The sequence below is a fragment of the Paroedura picta genome, chromosome 2, assembly GCF_049243985.1.
Source record: "Paroedura picta isolate Pp20150507F chromosome 2, Ppicta_v3.0, whole genome shotgun sequence".
In the NCBI taxonomy this organism is placed as follows: Eukaryota; Metazoa; Chordata; class Lepidosauria; order Squamata; family Gekkonidae; genus Paroedura; species Paroedura picta.
This window is the reverse complement of record NC_135370.1, coordinates 127,768,085-127,787,776: the sequence shown is the minus strand read 5'-3', so window position 1 is coordinate 127,787,776 and position 19,692 is coordinate 127,768,085. Positions and strand designations below refer to the sequence as shown.

General features: G+C 42.9%; 1 protein-coding gene across 2 annotated transcripts in view; it reads right to left on the bottom strand.

Moving 5' to 3' along the window:
* Window positions 1-19,692, bottom strand: part of SMOC1 (SPARC related modular calcium binding 1) — a 117,943-nt gene that overhangs the window by 68,522 nt on the left and 29,729 nt on the right. For both annotated transcript variants that reach the window (XM_077322616.1, XM_077322617.1), the window contains exons 2-5: window positions 17,458-17,629; window positions 15,077-15,189; window positions 2,790-2,889; window positions 808-855 (exon numbers count right to left, since the gene is read on the bottom strand). In XM_077322616.1, the coding sequence (XP_077178731.1) occupies window positions 808-855; window positions 2,790-2,889; window positions 15,077-15,189; window positions 17,458-17,629 (433 nt within the window). The remainder of the gene's footprint in view (window positions 1-807; window positions 856-2,789; window positions 2,890-15,076; window positions 15,190-17,457; window positions 17,630-19,692) is intronic.

The following is a 19,692-nucleotide window of genomic DNA, read 5'->3' as shown; positions in this document are numbered from 1 at the left end:
TTTAAGAAATTCTGTATCATTGCTGTTATTTCGAATAGCTATTACTGGAATGTTACTGGAATGTTACCTCTGCATCCTTGCCTTCTAAAAGACAGGCTCTTTTGCAAGGAATTGTAGAATGTAATGTTTCCTATAGAACTGGATTCAAGAAGAAGCTCTTGCTTCTAAATTTACATAACTGTATAGACCTTCACAGCAGGAACACAGAAACATAATTCAAAACTTATTTTAAACAAGTGTGAAGGAAAGAGCCTGTTGGAGTGAACTAGCAGCAGTCTTGTTGCAGAAATATTCTCAATGGTTCTGTCCCTTTGTAGAGCAACTGTTTGTGGGAAATGGAAGTGATGCAAGGTTGTGTGCCTCACTAATGCTTTGTCTTGATCAGATCATCTCCAATGAACTCAATCAAAACATTAAAAATACTTACAACATGACAGGTCACTAACATCAGAAAGGAATAGTGTTAGAAAAGCACACATGTTTGTAAAATCCACCCTTGGAAGAGGTGACTAAGGGCTCGTGGATGTCCACTCCACATTGCTGAGGGCCTCTAGCCAACAAGCCAGCTTTCCCTTTTCTCTTTAAATATATTACATACAAACAAGGTTAACTCAATTCATACAGCTTTCTTCTGCTAAGATATTGCTTCCTTATGAAATGTTGCCATCTGCCTCATAAAAGTGACTCAAATTTAATAGTATAGTATCCTTTGCATTTAATCATGTTTTGTCATGAAAAGCTCCAACAGCCCTAAACCAACCAGCCTCTAATTAACCTCACTCCATTAGAACACGGGACTCTACTCACCTTTTCTCCCAGAATTACCCTGTCCTAAGGGCTTGTCAGTTACTGAACCTTAAAGAGAAGAAAACAAAAATGTGTTAACAAAGCATTCAGTTATTATCTCGCCAAGCCCAGCTCAAAGTATAGGAAAATGACACATTTACCTCAGATGCCAGGCCCTAAAAGAGCAACCAGAGACCTGTCTCCACATATATCACCAATAGCCCCAAAATAGATTGCTGCTTCACCTGATACATTGTTGGTACCATTGCAAGCTATCTGAGCCTCTATATGAAGGAGAAGCTAAAGGAAAAAAACACTGGTCTCCAGGACAGTCAAGCTAGCAGCTGCAGGGTTTTTATTTATTTATTTATTTGATTTCTATATCACCCTTCCATATGGCTCAGGGCGGTTTACATACAACATGGGGGATATATGGAACGAATTAATACATAACATAAACAAATACAGCAACAACAACAACAACAACAACAATCCAATAACGCAATTTCAGTGATCATAAACAATACAACAGGAATGGAACCCAGCCAAGGCCCCCGAGAGGACAGACTGGTTCAGGCCATGGAGGGGTGTCTGAGGGGGGACCTGTTGACAGTCTCAGGCAAATGACTGGCCCTTTTGCAGGCCCTGCGGAATTTTGAGAGTTTGGACGGGGCCCTGGTCTCTTCAGGTAGCTCGTTCCACCAGGTGGGGGCCAGGACAGAAAAAGTTCTGGTCCTCGTTGAAGACCGACGTGGTTCTTTGGGGCCAGGGATCACCAGCCAGTTGGCATTGGCAGAGCGTAGTGCTTCTTTGGGGGTATAGACAGTCTCTTAGGTACACTGGGCCCAGACCGCCTTGAAGGTAAGAACTAAAACCTTAAGCCTGATCCGAAATTCAATTGGAAGCCAGTTGAGTTGTTGAAGTACAGGCGGATGTGAGATCTCCACGGTGTATTGGTGAGAATCCTGGCCACTGCGTTCTGGACCAATCGCATTTTCCAGATCAAGGATAAGGGCAGGCCTGTGTAGAGCGAGTTTCAGAAGACCAGTCTAGAGTTACACTATGGAGGATTTTCAAGCTACAAGGCTAGAGGGTGGTGATACTTTAAATGACATAGCTGAATGTTGTAATATTTAGTACTCTATTCCATGTTTTATTCCAATTTCAAGGTACCAGAATCTGGAGCAGATCCATACCAGGTTTTACTTGTGGTTCTGTATTGGCAAACGGTTATGAGGGATTTTGCTACTCTTTGTTCTGAATAAAGTTATGTTCTAAATAGATAAGAGGACCCTCAGCATATTCCTGAATCCTACAAATGCTGACAGAGAAAGGTCATACGACCCCAGAAGAAGCACACAGATGCAAAGAGTTAAGCCTTCCAAACAGGGTACCAAACATTGCACTGTTAGGCTCTGTATTTTTGCTGTGAAGATTTTTATATCAATGACTGGGTTTTGATTTGTCAGACCCTCCACAAACCCCTACTGAGATTGCTAAGGGTCTATTTAGGTCATGTAAATTAGCCCTGGTATTTTCGGTGAGTTCTAGTATAGCAAGCTGGAATTGTAGTCTTTGAAGCACATAGTTCCATCGTTTTTGTCCGTCAAATAGGATGTACATTATTCAGAGCAATTTTGATCCTGTCAAACTTGTATATTCTCCATGAAGAGAATGTGAATGATGCAGATATATAAACACATACATATGATTAGGCACTTGTCCAACAGAAATATTTTAGGCAAGTGAATTAAACAGAGCTCCATTCTCATAGTATGCTCCATCTTGCTTCATCTGATACCCGTATAGCTTACGAAACCTGATATGATGTTACAGCATGCAAATAGCCAGTTGTTAACCTGTGTTGAATCTTCCAAGTTTGAGTCTAATCTTTGGTTGCATGAGTGATTCTTGGCATTTGATTTTAAAATTAAAGAGTTTGCTTTCTCACCTTGTCACTTCAGTATCAAAATAAGCAAATTATTTTTGTCAACCCACTGTACCTGAACACACTGGAGTTTTGTTCTGAACAGATGAGCCACTGATGGGCTTGCCATCTGGAGTAACACACCAGCAATACCCAGTGTAAGTATGACACTGCACCTGTTTGAGGAGAAAAAGGAAACATATTGGTAAATCGTTAATTTCTCAGTATCCACTCACCCCTGTGCTAAAGGAAATATTAAAATTCTGTGCCAGCAACAGGGCAGATCATTCAGTTAAAGGTCATACAATATTTTCAGTAAGAAGCAGGAGGGATGTCTCTTCTTCACACTTTTAATATAATACTTTATTAAGGCCTGAAACATTGCCAGCACCTAAAATCAAACTTGTGGTCAGTATTTTAGGGAAAGGGCAATCACTCTTGCCAGAGATGCTAATACTACAGATCCCCTGTGCATCCCTCACAATACACAGGCCCAACCCAAATACTGAACGAAAGCAAATGACATGACTTACCCATTTCAACAAGCCCCCAATAATTAAAAAAATTACCTTTCCCTGTGTCTGAAGGGTCCTCTAAGGGTCCTCTAAGTCAGTGGTCCGAAGGGTCCTCTAAGTCAGTGGTCCCCAACCCCCGGTCTAGGGACCGGTACCAGTCCATGGATCAGTTGGTACCGGGCCGCAGCTCCTCCTTGTCCTCCACCCTGGGGGTTGCCTCGGGGCTGCCCTGCCACTCTGCCGCCGGATCACCTTTGGTAATCTCCAGTGTACACCATGGCTGGGGCTCCCCCTTGGCATGGCACTGCGCAGCTGCTGCTGGCAGCGCCCCCCAGTGGGCGGCAGGAAGTCAGGGGTGCTGGTGGAAAAGCAAGTGGAGCAAGAGCTCAACCGGTGGTGACGTCCCTCAATAAAAGACTACCCCTCCCCCCAGGCCTCAGCAAAATTGTTAAACATTGACCGGTCCCCGGTGATAAAAAGGTTGGGGACCACTGCTCTAAGTACACCCCTAACAGCTATATTGGTTCAGATCTCCAAACTGGCTGCTATGAAAATATGCCTTGGCACTATGGGAACTACTGTTTTAGATTCATATAGCTTGCAATTGTATCCAGACTTGCAAATGTGTACTTACCCTCAAAATTAGGATCATTAATCTAATTCAAATGGAAAATTACGGCTGGCACTAAAAAACTAAGTGAATTACAACAGATAAAGGAAGAGAGGATGAAGATGGGCACAGGTACAACTCTACTTTCTGTACAGCTAAACCATTATTTTATTTATTATATATATATATATAAATATATAAATATATAAATATATAAATGGCCTTCAAAGAGGCCATTTTTGCCTGCAGTTGGGTGGGAGTGGTACAAGTGTGTCCCTCCGGGGCTATGGCCAGCCTTTACCAGCAACTGTTTGTATTCTGGGGTGGAGACAGACAGACCAACATCAGTCCTGTGAGTCTGGAAAGTGCAGAAAGATCTAAATAAATATTTACAGCCTGAAACTAAATAATGAACAAGTAAATGGCTGGAGAGACATGGGAACTGAAGGGACTTCTTTCAATCTTGGCCTGGCAAATAAAAAACCAGTATAAAAAACCTTACTAAGGTCAAGACTGCTGTGCACAGAGAGACTTCCTCTTAGGGTTGCCAGCTTCCATGTGATGCTCTCTACCCCACCTCCGTCATGGGGAGTCTGTTATGGGGAGAGGAAGAGAAGATGACTGGAAAAAATTTTGAGACATCTGAGGCCTGCTGGGTCACTGCAGCCCATTCCCAGTTCTCTCAGACCTCTCACAGCCCCACATCCCTCACAGGTTGTCTATTGTGGGGAGACAAAGGGAAAAGGTGTTTGTAAACCGCTTTGAGCCCACTTTGGGTAGTAAACAACAGGGTACAAAAATCCAGTTCTTCTTCTAAAGAACAATCATCAAAGAAACATGTGGGCACATAACATTTTATCAACAGTGAAAAAATGGATATAGAAGGAACAGGGTGGACACCTGTGTACTGTGACTACCCCATGTGTATTAGGGCAGGGGGACATTTCGCTGTCTGTGGCCTAATTCACACAAGAAGGGAAATGACGCAGAACTAGGAGGAATTGGTTGCCATGTAATCTCCCCCCTAAGAGTCTCCAGTCTGATTTTCCCTTCACATATCTGAAGATATGGCTCTGGAAAGCTCATCTGTAATACCACAATTCCCAAAGGTCAGTCCTCTCCCACACTCAATGAACATTCCAAACCACAGGTTGTTGACACCCATATCTCCACACCCATGCCCTCATTTGCCACCACAACCTCTCACATAACACACACATTCAACCCCATGCCCTTACAGACTGGACAACTCCTCCCCTTCCTCTTTACACTATCAAGTTCTAGCACCCATTGTATTCTTGGATACAACGGGCTTTGCCCCTAGTATATTATATTTTGTTATGCTAATAACATGTTCAGAAAGCCTAATGGAAATAGGATGGTGTCTTCTGAGCAAAATGCTGGCTTCTTTTACTGTGAAAACCAAAGAGCTAAAATCACTCAACAAGAGGTAACACTTTACTTAAAATATGGGATACATGTGGAGATTGACTCCCACCCACCACTTCAGCTGTGAAAGATATGCTTTTATCAGTCTGCACCAGCATGCAGATAATGTTAGGAGATGAAAATCAATTTCTAGAAAACCTTTGATAAAATTACTTATACTGCAGGAAATCCAGTGACAGTACTTACCAAAAAGACCCCCCACCCCAAAAAAAAACTCTACATTTTCTAACAACACAATCATGGAAGGCTCAGGTGTAAACTAGATTTAGCTGGTATTTTAAGCTCTTCTGGACCAGGTTTGGACCCCCAAGTATGGCATAATCTTACATAAACAAAAGAAATGAAGTGAGCCAGCACAGGAACAGAGCTTGGGGGTTAGGAGGATAAACCGATCCCCATGGGTCCACCGCTTGCCATCTTCATAATCCATTTGTCTTTCTTATCTCTTTCTCCCCTTCTGCAATTCATCAACTCTCCTCCAGTGGCTCAGTATGTCAAATAAGCATTCCAGGGTTTCAAATACAAACTTAGTACTCCTTATAGCCACCACGGAAGCATCATTGTAGTACGGAAATTACCAAAGGTTGCAGAGGAGACGTTATTGACAAAACAAAACCATAGTGCATTTTGAATCACAGATAAATATTACAGATGTTGACACTCATGTCTAAGCCACCCAAGTATGTGTGTGGCTAAGCTGAGACTAGAATCAGAGATGGTTAATAATTTTGTTTGCTGCAGAAGATGTTTGATGGCTACCTATGCTTCATACACAATGTTTTCTGCTCCATGGAAAGTCATGTTACTTTTGATTTCTTTTCATCCAAATATGGTTGAAAAGATGCAAAATTTTAACAACAGAACTGCTCTGTCACCATTTCCCAAATTAATTAAAACTGCTATTATATCCGTCTGTCCTGTCAAACGCATCGATTACAGCATGCAAAATAAAACAAAAGTCAATACTTCAGCCACTGGGCCTTAAACAAATTCCTGCACCCATAAAATTCATGACGATATGAAAACATTAAAACTGTAACAACTGGCAGGCTCCTGTGGGAGAACAGAGCCTTTGTTGGGATCTGTTCAACTCCTCATTGAAAATGCCAGAGTGAGATTTCAAAGGACCATATAAACATTTTAACAAGCTGGCAGGATTGTCCACTAGAAACCGACAGACACAAATCAAAGGGTGATTTGTTTTCACTCCATCTTCTAGAGAAGAGAAAACACAGAATGTTGTGTTTATGGAAAACACAGAAGCTGATCTGTACTGATCATTTGCCCCAGTATGCTTAGAAACCATGCTGTAATGCAGTCTGTCTACCAGCCTTCCCTTGCACATGACTGCTGTATTATCTCCCCAGCTCAAAACAGGGTGGCCGTTACCTAGGTTTACAAAGGACAATAGTAGATAAATCTAATATCAGTTCTCTGAGCAACATGTTGAGTAGGATGGCTCCAAGCCTCTGTTGAGCTGTCTTCAGTGTGTTTGTGACAGTGACCAATTATGCACAGGCATGGAAGGGCGGGCCGATGCCTGCATGACAGCGGGGCTAATCCCCACTTAAACATGACGCCATTGCCGTCTGGACTCCTTCTCGGCCCTTGTCTGTTTTAGGGTGTCTGATGGCTCATGGCAAGGAAACGGGGTGGACATCAGAGGCCCAGCCAGGCCAGGCCCTTGCATGAGGAAAGAGTTGGGCTTTTGAGGTCCAACTCTTCCCCCACACCTATGGTGTCCCTGCAGGGACAAAAACCACCCCGTTCGGCTTTGCAGCATGCCACTATCCCACCATCCTGCAGTAGGACCCCCATGTCCCCGTACCATTGCCGTGAGGTGCGGTGCAGTGAAACCTTCCTGCCCTGGAGTTGTGTGTGTGCATGCACAACTCTGAGGCAGACTGTGTGCGTCAGGTTTCCTGAAAACTCACCAGCCATCAGGCAATACAGCCTGGATTTTCCCAGGGAAATCCTGGTAGTGAGAGCAAATGAGGGAGATCTGAAGACAGAGGAGCACATAAAGGTAGGTTTGGCTGGTGGGTGAGAAGAAGCCGAAGCAGGACAAAGGAAGACATTATGAGGGTTACCAGGTTGTTTTTTTTAAACGGTTTATTATACACATATAAACAAAAACCACCAGAAAAACACAACAGCACTAAACCATCTAATATCACATACAGAAATAAACCATCATAAAACTGTATTGTTCCAACCAGTAAAAGGTCATAGAGCATAGAAATACCTAAGGCAAGAACAGAAACCAAGCCAAACCAATACAAAAGGATTAAAAGGGGGGGGGGGGGAGCTTCCATCCAAGTTAGCATTCTTTCTACATAAAACTATTGAATTCAATTATATACCATATTATCCAATATCAGACAAAATAAATTAAATAAGTAAAAATGCCTCCATCCACTTAAAGAACATTCTTAACTGCTATCATTCCAGGTTATCATAAAGGCATCTTCCTTTTTTCTTGCCTGAATTAATTTAATTTTGTTTGTGAGTTTTTCAAGTGTCGCTATCTTCCTTATTTCTGCATACCACCTCTCTACCGAAATCCCTATCTCATTCAGCATTGGCTAATACGCAATGTAACTGTGACTAAAAGATAATCAGTGTTTTTTGTTTACATTGGGAGTTTTCATTAAGATAAATGTTGAGCAGAGTCAATTGAGCAATAGATTTTATTTGTTCCCAAGTGATTTTAGCACTCCCCCGGGGATTCGGGTTCTGGACCCGAAGCAAAACATCATCAGGACCTCCTCTCCACCCGCTAGTAGTGGGAGGGAGGGGGGGGAAGTTGAGCTGCCGTTCTTGCCATGCCGGCAAGATTGGCAATGTTGTTATTGTTTTTATGGGTTTTTAATGGGGATTTGTGATATTGTTACCCGCCACGAGCCGCAAGGGAGTGGCGGGCTATAAATCTAATAATAATAATAATAATAATAATAATAATAATAATAATCTCTGTAAATACTGATTTCCAAAATTTGGCTCTAGTTGGACAGGACTGCCACATGTGCATGAATGTTCCTAATTCACCACAACCTCACCAACAGTTTTTATTCTCTATTTTCATTATGTGGGCTATTCTTACTGGAATAAAGTACCATCTTTGAGAGAACTTTAATGCATGTTCTTGTAAGCCTCTTGAAATTGATTTAAAAGAAAATCACTGAAACATTTAATTTCAGTCCTTATTTCTATATCCCAGTTCTTTTTTATCACCTGCATTGGTGTTTGTCCCTCAGTGGTCCCCAACCCCCGGTCCGCAGCCTGGAGAGCCTTGGCCGTGGCTCCCTCTCCCCGAAGTGGCCGATTAGCTTGCAGCCCGGCAAGCTTCTTGCTGCGGAAGGGGGGGGGAGAGGGAAGTGTGGCCGCCGTCATGACAACAGCGCAAATGCGCATGCGCGGACCTGTTTATTAAAAGTGAAATACTGAAGGCTCGATCACAAATAATTCCCTTGAGAAGGAAAGATGGAAAGAGCCTAAGGAAGCCAAGGTGGCTCCATAAACAGCTGTCAAATGATTTGAGGAATAAAAAAAAGAGTAATTTAGGAAATGGAAGGAAGGCCTTATTATTATTAGGCTTCTTTAGTTATATTTCAAGTAAGAAAAAGAATAAGGGCACTGTAGGACCACTGCTAGGACAAGAAAGTGAAACTATAACAGATTATGAAGAGAGGGCTGAACTGCTTAACTCCTATTTCGCCTCAGTCTTCTCTTGTGAGGGAAATAGTGCTCAATGTGGAAAAAACATAAAACAGGGGAGACGTGAATGGTGCCCTAGGATCACTGTTGGGGCAGTCCAAAAACACCTAGTTTCTTTAAATGTAACAAAGTCTTCTGAGCCAGATGACTTGCATCCAAGAGTACTAAAAGACTCAGGGCTCGGGGCTCGGTCTGGTATTTTTTAACATATTTATTAATTATCTAGATGAGGGGGTGGAGGGACTACTCATCAAGTTTGCAGATGACACCAAATTGGGAGGACGGGCAAATACTCCAGAAGAAAAATGAAAAGCATGCCTACCGGATGGGGGATACGCTTCTAGGTAACACTGTGTGTGAACGAGACCTTGGGGTGCTTGTGGATTGTAAGCTAAACATGAACAGGCAGTGTGATGCAGCGATAAAAAAGGCAAATGCCATTTTGGGCTGTATCAATAGAGGCATCACATCAAAATCACAAGATGTCATAGTCCCATTGTATACAGCACTGGTCAGACCACATCTGGCATATTGTGTGCAGTTCTGGAGGCCTCACTCCAAGAAGGACGTAGATAAAATTGAAAGGGTACAGAGGAGAGCGACGAGGATGATCTGAGGCCAAGGGACTAAACCCTATGAAGATAGGTTGAGGGACTTGTGAATGTTCAGCCTGGAGAAAAGGAGGTTGAGAGGGGACATGATAGCCCTCTTTAAGTATTTGAAAGGTTGTCACTTGGTTGCAGAGGAAAGGACGTGCAGTAATGGGTTTAAACTACAAGCACAACGATGGAGGCTAGATATCAGGAAAAAATTTTTCACAGTCAGAGCAGCAGTGGAATAGGCTGCCTAAGGAGGTGGTGAGCTCCCCCTCACTAGCAGTCTTCAAGCAAAGTATCTTGGATACTTTAGGATGCTTTGGGCTAATCCTGCATTGATCAGGGGGTTGGACTAGATGGCCTGCATGGCCCCTTCCAACTCTATGATTCTATGATTCTATGATTCTATGAAAAGAACTTGCAGATGTAATCTCCGAACATCTTTCAATTATTTTTGACACTTCTTGGAGAACAGGAGAGGTGCCAGATAAGTGTTGTCCTCATCTTCAAGAAAGGGAAAAAAGAGGATCCGGGTAACTATCGACCTGTCAGCTTGACATCTGTAGCTGGCAAAATTTTGGAACAAATCATCAAACAGTCAGTCCTTGAGCAGCTGGAACAGAGAGCTGTGATTTCTAAGCACAGTTTCGCAACAACAAATCATAGACCAACCTTATCTCTTTTTTCGAGAAAGTGACTACTTTGCTGGTTCAGGGGGATGCTGTGAACATAGTTTATCTGGATTTCAGTAAAGCGTTTGATAAGGTTCCACATGATATTCTTGTTGGCAAATTGGTAAAATGTGGTATAGATCCTTATTCTGTGAAGTGGATCGATAACTGGTTGACAGATCGTAACCAAAGGGTAAAGGTAAAGGTAAAGGTATCCCCTGTGCAAGCACCAAGTCATGTCTGACCCTTGGGGTGACGCCCTCTAGCGTTTTCATGGCAGACTCAATACGGGGTGGTTTGCCAGTGCCTTCCCCAGTCATTACCGTTTATCCCCCCAGCAAGCTGGGTACTCATTTTACCGACCTCAGAAGGATGGAAGGCTGAGTCAACCTTGAGCCGGCTGCTGGGATTGAACTCCCAGCCTCATGGGCAAAGCTTTCAGACGGCTGCCTTACCACTCTGCGCCACAAGAAGCTCATAACCAAAGGGTACTTGTTAACAGTTCAGCGTCCTCTTAGAGAAGAGTGACAAGTGGAGTTCCCCAAGGATCCATCCTGGGGCCTGTGTTGTTCAACATATTTATAAATGATTTGGATGAGGGATTAGAGGGGATGCTTATTAAATTTGCAGACGTTACTAAACTGGGAGGGGTAGCAAACACAACCGAAGACAGAATCAGAATACAGGATGATCTTGATAGGCTCGAGAAGTGGGCTAAACTGAATACAATGAAGTTCAACAGGGAGAAATGTAAAGTTCTGCATTTAGGTAGGAAAAACCAAATACACCAGTATAGGATGTGGGAGACTTGTCTTGGCAGTAGCAAGTGTGAAAAGGATCTAGGAGTCTTATTAGACCACACATTGAACATGAGTCAACAGTGTGACTCGGTGGCTAAAAAGGCAAATGGGATTTTGGGCTGTATCAAATGGAGTATCATGTCCAGATCACGGGAGGTGATGGTACCGCTTTACTCTGCTCTGCCTCACTTGGAGTACTGTGTTCAGTTTTGGGCACCCCAGATGTAGACAAACTGGAGCATGTCCAGAGGAGGGCAACAAAGATGGCAAGAGGTTTGGAGACCAAGACGTATGAAGAAAGGTTGGAGGAGCTTGGTCTGTTTAGCCTGGAGAGGAGACGACTGAGAGGGGATTTGATAACCATCTTCAAGTATTTAAAAGGGTGCCATATTGAGGATGGAGCAGAGCTGTTCTCTCTTGCCCCGGGGGGACGGACCAGAACCAATGGGATGAAATTAATTCAAAAAAAATTCTGTCTCAACATCAGAAAGAAGTTCCTGACAGTTAGAGCAGTTTCTCACTGGAACAGGTTTCCTTGGGAGGTGGTGGGTTCTCCATCTTTGGAAATTTTAAAGCAGAGGCTGGATAGCCATCTGACAAAGAGGCTGATTCTGTGAAGGCTTAAGGGGGTGGCAGGTTACAGTGGTTGAGCAATGGGGTGGTGGGTGTCCTGCATCATGCAAGGGGTTGGACTAGATGACCCATGAGGTCCCTTCCAAATCTATAATTTTATGATATCGAAGAGTGCTTGCACTCGAAAACTCACATCCTGAATAAATATTTGTTGGTCTTAAAGGTGCTACTGGACTATGACTTTATTGTGCTACTTCAGACCAACATGAATCTTTTCAGATTCCATTTGAATCTTTCCTTTTGGACTAGTGTGTCAATAACTTTTGTAACAGAGGCATGATCAGTAATTGTTAATAATCCCACTGCCATTCTATTGAACCAATGTAAAACCTCTTTCAAGACAAGAATCCCATTAGTCTTGAAAAGGTACCATGAATTGAAGAATAGAAGAATTAAGAGATATTAGAAGGATGTAATTCTACCTATACTTCGCATGGCCCATACATAATCTTAAATTATTTTAAGATTATAAACCCTACATTGTGAAGGAGTACATACCCTCTTTAGAGTTTTGTCAAAAGCCCTTACACTTGCAGAATTACATTGTTGTTGTGGGTTTCTTGTATATTAACATACATGTCCCTCCTATTATTTTTATAAGGTGTTGCGAGGTTAAGGAAAGGAATAGAGAGGGAGGAGATACAGAGGAAAATGAAATCCCCTCTGCAAATCCTTGCAGAGCCCCACTTGTAGTTTTCTATAAGCCCACACTCTTCACTTTTCATCCTTTCAGAGGTAATTATTTGTCTTTAAACAAATGGCATGCCCTCTCCAAAGGGTTCCTGTTCAGTGACATGAAGGACCAAGCTAAGAGTTGCCAGATGGAAAGACTTCTATGGCTGTGGGGAGCCAATGAAAACACCTCTGTGTCACCTAGTTTTATTGACTGATGAAATCTTCAACAGGACACCCTCCATTGCAAAGAAATCAGGATGAGAAAGAGTTATTTGTTCAGATTTGGCAAGCTATCTTTATTTCAGCCTGTATGGGGATATTGCTGCATGGGGTCAGCAGCAGGAAATCAATAAGCATTCCATTTCAAGGAGGGGAAACAAGCCGAATATGAAGCTGAAGCTGCCCAGAACTGCATTACACCAGAATGCAAAGGAGAAAAGATTTCAAATCCCTGATGTTTCAGTGGCACAGAGATTCCTCCCCCCCCCCCCCCGCCTGCAAGGATTTTGATAAGAAATGATAACCAACTGCAGATAAGAAAAGGAAAAAACAAACCCCTTTCCTACTTGTTTAAACAATGAGGGGATAGGGGAAGAAAAACATTCATTTGACATTCAGGAAAACATTGTCCACAAGAAGGCGGAGGGGGGCCCGCTTTCAGTCATTGGGGGATGCTGTCGTAGGAGAATTCCCAACTGGACTACTGCATGGGATAGTAAAAGTGTCACATGGGCAGATGTGTGTAAACATGTGCACACCCAGAGTATCAAGCTTGTTCAAAATAGGTTACTGCAAATGAGTCATGTCTAAAATAGATGCTGGGATGCTAAAAGGCTTTATATATAAACTCACAACCTCATAAATATATTAAAATTACTTTTTAGTATGCAGAGACAAAATTACATTTTTATGCATAATAGATCCTGCTGCTTTGTTTAATTTGCTTTTCTATAGTGTATGGAACAACTGATTAAATTTTTGCAACCCCCCCCCCCCTTTTACACACACAGAGTTCACTCTGCTAGCAGAAAACTGAAGGGGGCAATTGTGTCTAATTCTGCCCCCCCCCCTTTCTGCAGTCTCCCATACTATAATATATAGATCATATATGAGCATCCTCCAGGTCTCAGTAGAGGGTTTTCAGGGAGCACACTGAAACACTGGGGGAAGGCAGGGAAGATCTACTTGTACAAGCTTCTTCCGCTGATCTAAGTTTGGGTCCAATATGAGCATTATTTAATTCTACAGCATTAGGTATAGATTTTAACATGATGGCAGTTTATAATGTAATCGATCAAAATTTATTTTGCAGTCATAGAACAATAAAATACAAGAGTAAAATAATAACAGTAAGACGATTAAAATATATAAACTAACTACAAGATTAAGAAACACACCATAAGAGCTACTAGCCTAAAAGCATAAATAGTTCTACAAACCTATTGGTATTCTTAGAATAGCCATACGTTAGTGAACCAATGTTTCCTAATTCTGGAAGTTAGCCAAGCAAATCTTGCTACTTTGTTAGTTAGAAGACTGTTTGAATCTGATAACAACAGTTCCAGGCGATGTTTTCTCAGGCCGCGAGGGCACAAGCATTGGTACTAATGCACCTGTGCGAATATGATTATATACTTTGTACTCAAATAAGACGTGTTCTGTGGTCTTGACTTGACCCTCATTGCAAATACAGAGCTATTCCTTGACTAGAAGTCCATGTTTGTAATATATAGTCAGACGGTTTGGAGTTTGGTTAAGTCCTACCTGAAAATATTTGAAGCAACAGGATACCAGGGTGCAAAGATAATCACACAGTCAACTACATCCCAGGGGACTTGGTGACAATTTGTCCATAATTAAATGGATGAAGTATTATTTCCAACGTGCAGCAATTTGGACTACTTTTTTCACTCTTTGTATCAAAGGTTGGGAGATTTCATTGATTTTGGTGGCATTTTCAGTAGGACAGACATTAAGGGTTAGTGTCAGAAACAATATTTTGTATTTGGTTTGAGAGACACACCCTCTTACCATGGTGGAATCATGTTAAGTGAATAGCTTCTACAGCATTGGGATAGCAAGTCGGGATGCTTACATGGAAACAAAAAAGACGTTTAATTTAGCTCCAGATTTTCTTTGCTGTCTTTTTTATTCAGTCTTGCATCCAAAGCTGCCAATGTAAACAATAACTGGTGAATACAGAATGTTATTCTACATTCCCCCAATCACACCACAGTACTGAACTACAGAACCTCCCTTTCCTGTAATATTGTCACCTCTTTCATCATGGTGAACCATGAGCCAAAGTTAATTCAGTAGCATATGTCCCATTGGTAAAAATTAAACTATGAAACTGATTTATTTTCAGCCCAGCCATTTTTACCTTTAAAAAAACACCAATAAAATGAAATATAAAGCAAGATGCATCAAATATGTAATGAGACCTTTCCCCTTTACAACCAACAGGGACACAGATATCCTTTATCAGTATAGAGCAATTACGGTACTAATTCAGTCTGTTCTGTTGCCAGTTCCACCTTCTGCTTAGCCCCTGATCTAATCAGAGTGTGCCTCTGTTTTTCTGGTATGCTGCATACACATGCATTTAAATCTAAGTCTATTTTGTTATTTTAAGTCTGATTTCCCTTTAAGTGAAAAAGGACCAAGTTTGACAAGAAACTATGGAAGAAACCTTACTTGGGTGAATGACCCATCGTCACCGCACTCTGGAATGAAGACTGCTTCCTGGGGCTTCTTTGCTTGGTCCAACGCTTGGGCCCTTTCCAATCGGCATTTGCTTTGACCAGCATCTGTCCAGAAAAGAGAAGTCCTTGGCAGTTTAGGGTAGACAGACAACAAAATGTTCTGTCATAAGGCTGCTCCAATAAAAGACCAGCAAAAGTAGTATTTTGCTGTATCAAATTTATACACAGATAATTTCTCTGGCACAGAGTGTTGGGAAGAGTTGGGACTCATTGTCTACCAATCAGACTCATTGTCCTGGCTGTCCCATCCCTGATTGGTCGGCCATCCAACAAACAGCCAATCCAGAAGGATGTCCCATCCCTGGCCGCATTCCCCTCCAACTTCTATCTGGAAGAAGTACCAGCCCAGTGAGCTGGACGGGGGGGGGGGGGGGCGAGGGCCTGGGACTGTGGGCATGGTGGGGGTGGGGAAAAGAGGGAGGGAGTCCCCACCAGCACTCACCCTTACCAGGTGTCAGTTGTGCTGCCAGGGGAAAGAGGGTAAGCCAGTTCCTGCCAGCACTCCTACCAGCACTTGGCGGGCCTTTTTGTGGTGGTGGGAAAGAACAGAGTCCCTGCCTGCACTCCCCCCCACCCCCAATAAGGCCCACTGAGGCCTCTCCAGGTCTCAACTGGCCTGCCCGGGGTGGGGTGAGGAGTCTCCATTGTATTTTAGGTACAACAGGCTTTTTTCACTAGTTCTAGGATAAAAACCAAAGGCAACAACAATAGAAACTTTGCTTAAAATTCTTAACAGTTACAACCACCCACTGCAGTCTTTTAAAAGTGAATGTTATTGTTTCATAAGAGACAATGGATCAATCTGTTTTTGTAGTTAGCCTCAGTATCAAACCCTATGAAGATAGGTTGAGGGACTTGGGAATGTTCAGCCTGGAGAAAAGGAGGTTGAGAGGGGACATGATAGCCCTCTTGAATAAGAAGAAGAAGAAGAAGAAGAAGAAGAAGAAGAAGAAGAAGAAGAAGAAGAAGAAGAAGAAGAAGAAGAAGAAGAAGAAGAAGAAGAAGAAGAAGAAGAAGAAGAAGAAGAAGAAGAAGAGTTGGTTCTTATATGCCACTTTTCCCTAAACGAAGGAGGCTCAAAGCGGCTTACAGTCACCTTCCCATTCCTCTCCCCACAACAGACACCCTGTGGGGTAGGTGAGGCTGAGAGAGCCCTGATATCACTGCTCGGTCAGAACAGTTTTATCAATGCCGTGGCTAGCCCAAGGTCACCCAGCTTGCATGTGGGGGAGTGCAGAATCGAACCTGGCATGCCAGATTAGAAGTCCACACTCCTAACCACTACACCAAACTGGCTCTCTTTTAAGTATTTGAAAGTTTGTCATTTGGAGGAGGGCAGGATGCTGTTCCCATTGGCTGCAGAGCAAAGGACACGCAGTAATGGGTTTAAACTACAAGTACAATGATATAGGCTAGGCTATCAGGGAAAATAATTTCACAGTTAGAGTAGTTCAGCAGTGGAATAGGCTGCCTAAGGAGGTGGTGAGCTCCCCCTCACTGGCAGTCTTCAAGCAAAGGTTGGATACACACTTTTCTTGGATGCTTTAGGGCAGTGGTCCCCAACCTTTTTATCACCAGGGACCACTCAACGCTTGACAATTTTACTGAGGCCCGGTGGGGGGGGGGTAGTTTACTCCTCTACTCTCAACCATTTCCCTAACACTCTCTGATCACTATGGTAATGTTTAAACATCCCTTCAAAATAAGATACAGGCACGCCACAACAATGAATATAAGGAACATTTTATTTTCATGGAAATTTTAACTCATGACAATGACAAATCAATGGGAACCCTGAGCTTGTTTCTCTGCAATGAGAGAGTCCCATCTGGGAGTGATGGGAGACAATGACACCCGAAGTGTGTTGTAAAGGGCTGTGGGGGGGATGAAGTAAAGGGCCTGGGGGGGCCCACCTCCTTCAGGGCCCACCTCCAATCAGTCGAAGGACCACATGTTGTCCGCGGCCCACAGGTTGGGGATCACTACTTTAGGGTGCTTTGGGCTAATCCTGCATTGAGCAGGGGGTTGGACTAGATGGCCTGTATGGCCCCTTCCAACTCTATGATACTATGATTCTAAAATATTGGATGTCAATTGATCAAATCTCTCTGACTGGTAAAATAACTAACCTCCCCCACTTCAATACAAACACACCTCTTGCTTAATATATTGACCGGAGCATTTAGACAGTATTACTTGAGTGAAGTTGACATTTCCAAGGTTCTTCCCTGGTTTAAGGCCAGAGCCTATTTTGGATTTTGAAAGCAGAACACTCCCACCTCACGTCATGAGAAGGGCCTTGGGCTTCCTTACCTTTGCATCTGCCTCGATGAACCACACTCAGACTCGAGTCCCTGCATTTTGCTCTCTGGTAGTCGCACATTGACTCATACGTCCTGCCATCTGAGGCACAGAGGAGCTTGGTCTGGGATCTGGAGCAGTGGAGGTTACACTGTGGGTCTCTCTCACGGTCACTTATTAAAAACTAAAGAAGGCGAGAACAGAAATTAAGAAAAGGATGCTTTATATTTAAAATTGTCAGTGCATGTCTTTAAGATCGTGTTGCATTGGGCCAATGGCCCATCCAGTCCAACACTGTGTCACACAGTGGCCAAAACCCTGGTGTCATTGAGTGCCCATGAGTTCTTGTAGGGTGAGAAACAGAGAAAAGTACTTCTTTGTCTACCTTCTCTATCCCATGAATAATTTTGTAAAACTCTAGAATGTCACCTTTCAATTGCTGTTTGTCCAAGCTAAAGAGCCCTAACCTAGGCTTGTGCACCAGGGGCCCGATCCGGACCATTCGGCTTCAGCACCCATTAAAGTCAATGACGTCATTGACTTTAATGGGAATTCTGGCATTCCCACCTTTCCCGGGGCTGGGAGTTGGAGGTGGGGGTTCCAGTTACAGCCTCCAAAACATGTTGGGTAGCTCCAGGAGGCTCTTCCCTAACCCCTCTCTGACTTTCACAATGATTGGATCATAGAGTCCACATCCAGGGGTTCCAAAAGAGGGTGCCCCCATCTGCACCATTCTATCCAATGGGTCGGAATCTCCGTTGGATAGAATGGAGAGATGGGGGCACCCTCTTTTGGAACCCCTGGACGTGGGTGGCAAGAAGAAGATATTGGCCTTTTCCAATCATTGCCAATTTTCTACATGTCAGGGAAGTTAGTGCCATGCACAACCCTCTAAATACATGCAGTTGGCATTTCATGTTCTGTGGGCACCAAACCATACTGCCCTATTTGCACCCAATGGAGACTATACAAATAGGGAAGATTGTGCATGGTTTCACCCCCAAAGTAAAAGGATTAAGGGAAGGCAATATTGCTGAGGGACAAATGTAAGTAGGTAGCAAAGAACTTCAGGATTTCAGACAACCCCCGCAAGGAAAAAAAATTGCATACTGTTAATTTAGCTATCCTTGTTAATACAATACTTATTACCTGAGAACTGCGAGTGTAGGCCAGGATTTTATATTAGTCCATCCATTAAAAAAAAATTACAAATCTGTGTACAATTTCTGGAAGAGCTGAAGTCTTCCAAGAGCAATTCAGAAATTTAAATCCCTTCTTTTGAACACACATCTATACAGGTGCATGTTTATAAGTACTTCCGGGGCAAAATTCCAGCCTCTGACTTGGGAAGAGTGAAGAGGAGAGATAAGAGAGGTCCAAATAAGCCTAAATTTGGAAACCCAAGAGCATTTGCTTTGTCTCTCCACACCTCAGCATGGCTGCTGACAAAACACAACAAACACTGATGGAAGAACTTGTCATGTCTGTGAGAAAAAGCAGATTCCTTGGCACTGTGAGGCAGCTGGAACCTCTTTCAGGGTTTGGCAGAGGAAGGGTCTCTCCCTACAAAAGAAAAGGGTGTTTTGTGGTCACTCACTGCAGGCTCCCATCTGCACTCATCAAAATAGCTGACTAGTCCAGAGTGGTGTAGTGGTTAAGAGAAGTAGCTTCTAATCTGGCAAGACAGGTTTGCTTTCCTGCTCCTCCATATTCAGCCAGCTAGGTGACCTTGGATTCATGACAGCGCTATTAGAACTGTTCTGACCGAGCAGTCCTATCAGAGCTCTCTCAGCCTTACCTTCCTCACAGGCTGTCTCTTATAGGGAGAGGAAAGGAAGATGATTGTAATCCACTTTGAGACTTCTTCAGGCACTGAAAAGAAGGGTATAAAATACCAAGTCCTCTTATTCTTTATTAGAAGCCTTTGTTAAACTAATCTATACTCAAAAAGCTCCCTGCAAAAAACATACATACTTGGATTAATTTATACCCTCCTATAAGAAACTAAGGAAGGCCTAGAACAGCTGATCACAAAGGTTAATGAAGTAGACAAGAAATTTGGCCCTTTCTTAAACACTAAAAATACAAAAATAATTACAACTGCAAAAAAACAGACATATCACAATATCAATTGATGGTGAGGAGATCGATTGCATTAAAGAATTCATTTTTCTTGGATCACAAATTGATGAGAATCCGGAAATAAAACGTCATATTGCTCTGGGTCACTCATGACAAGTTTGAACC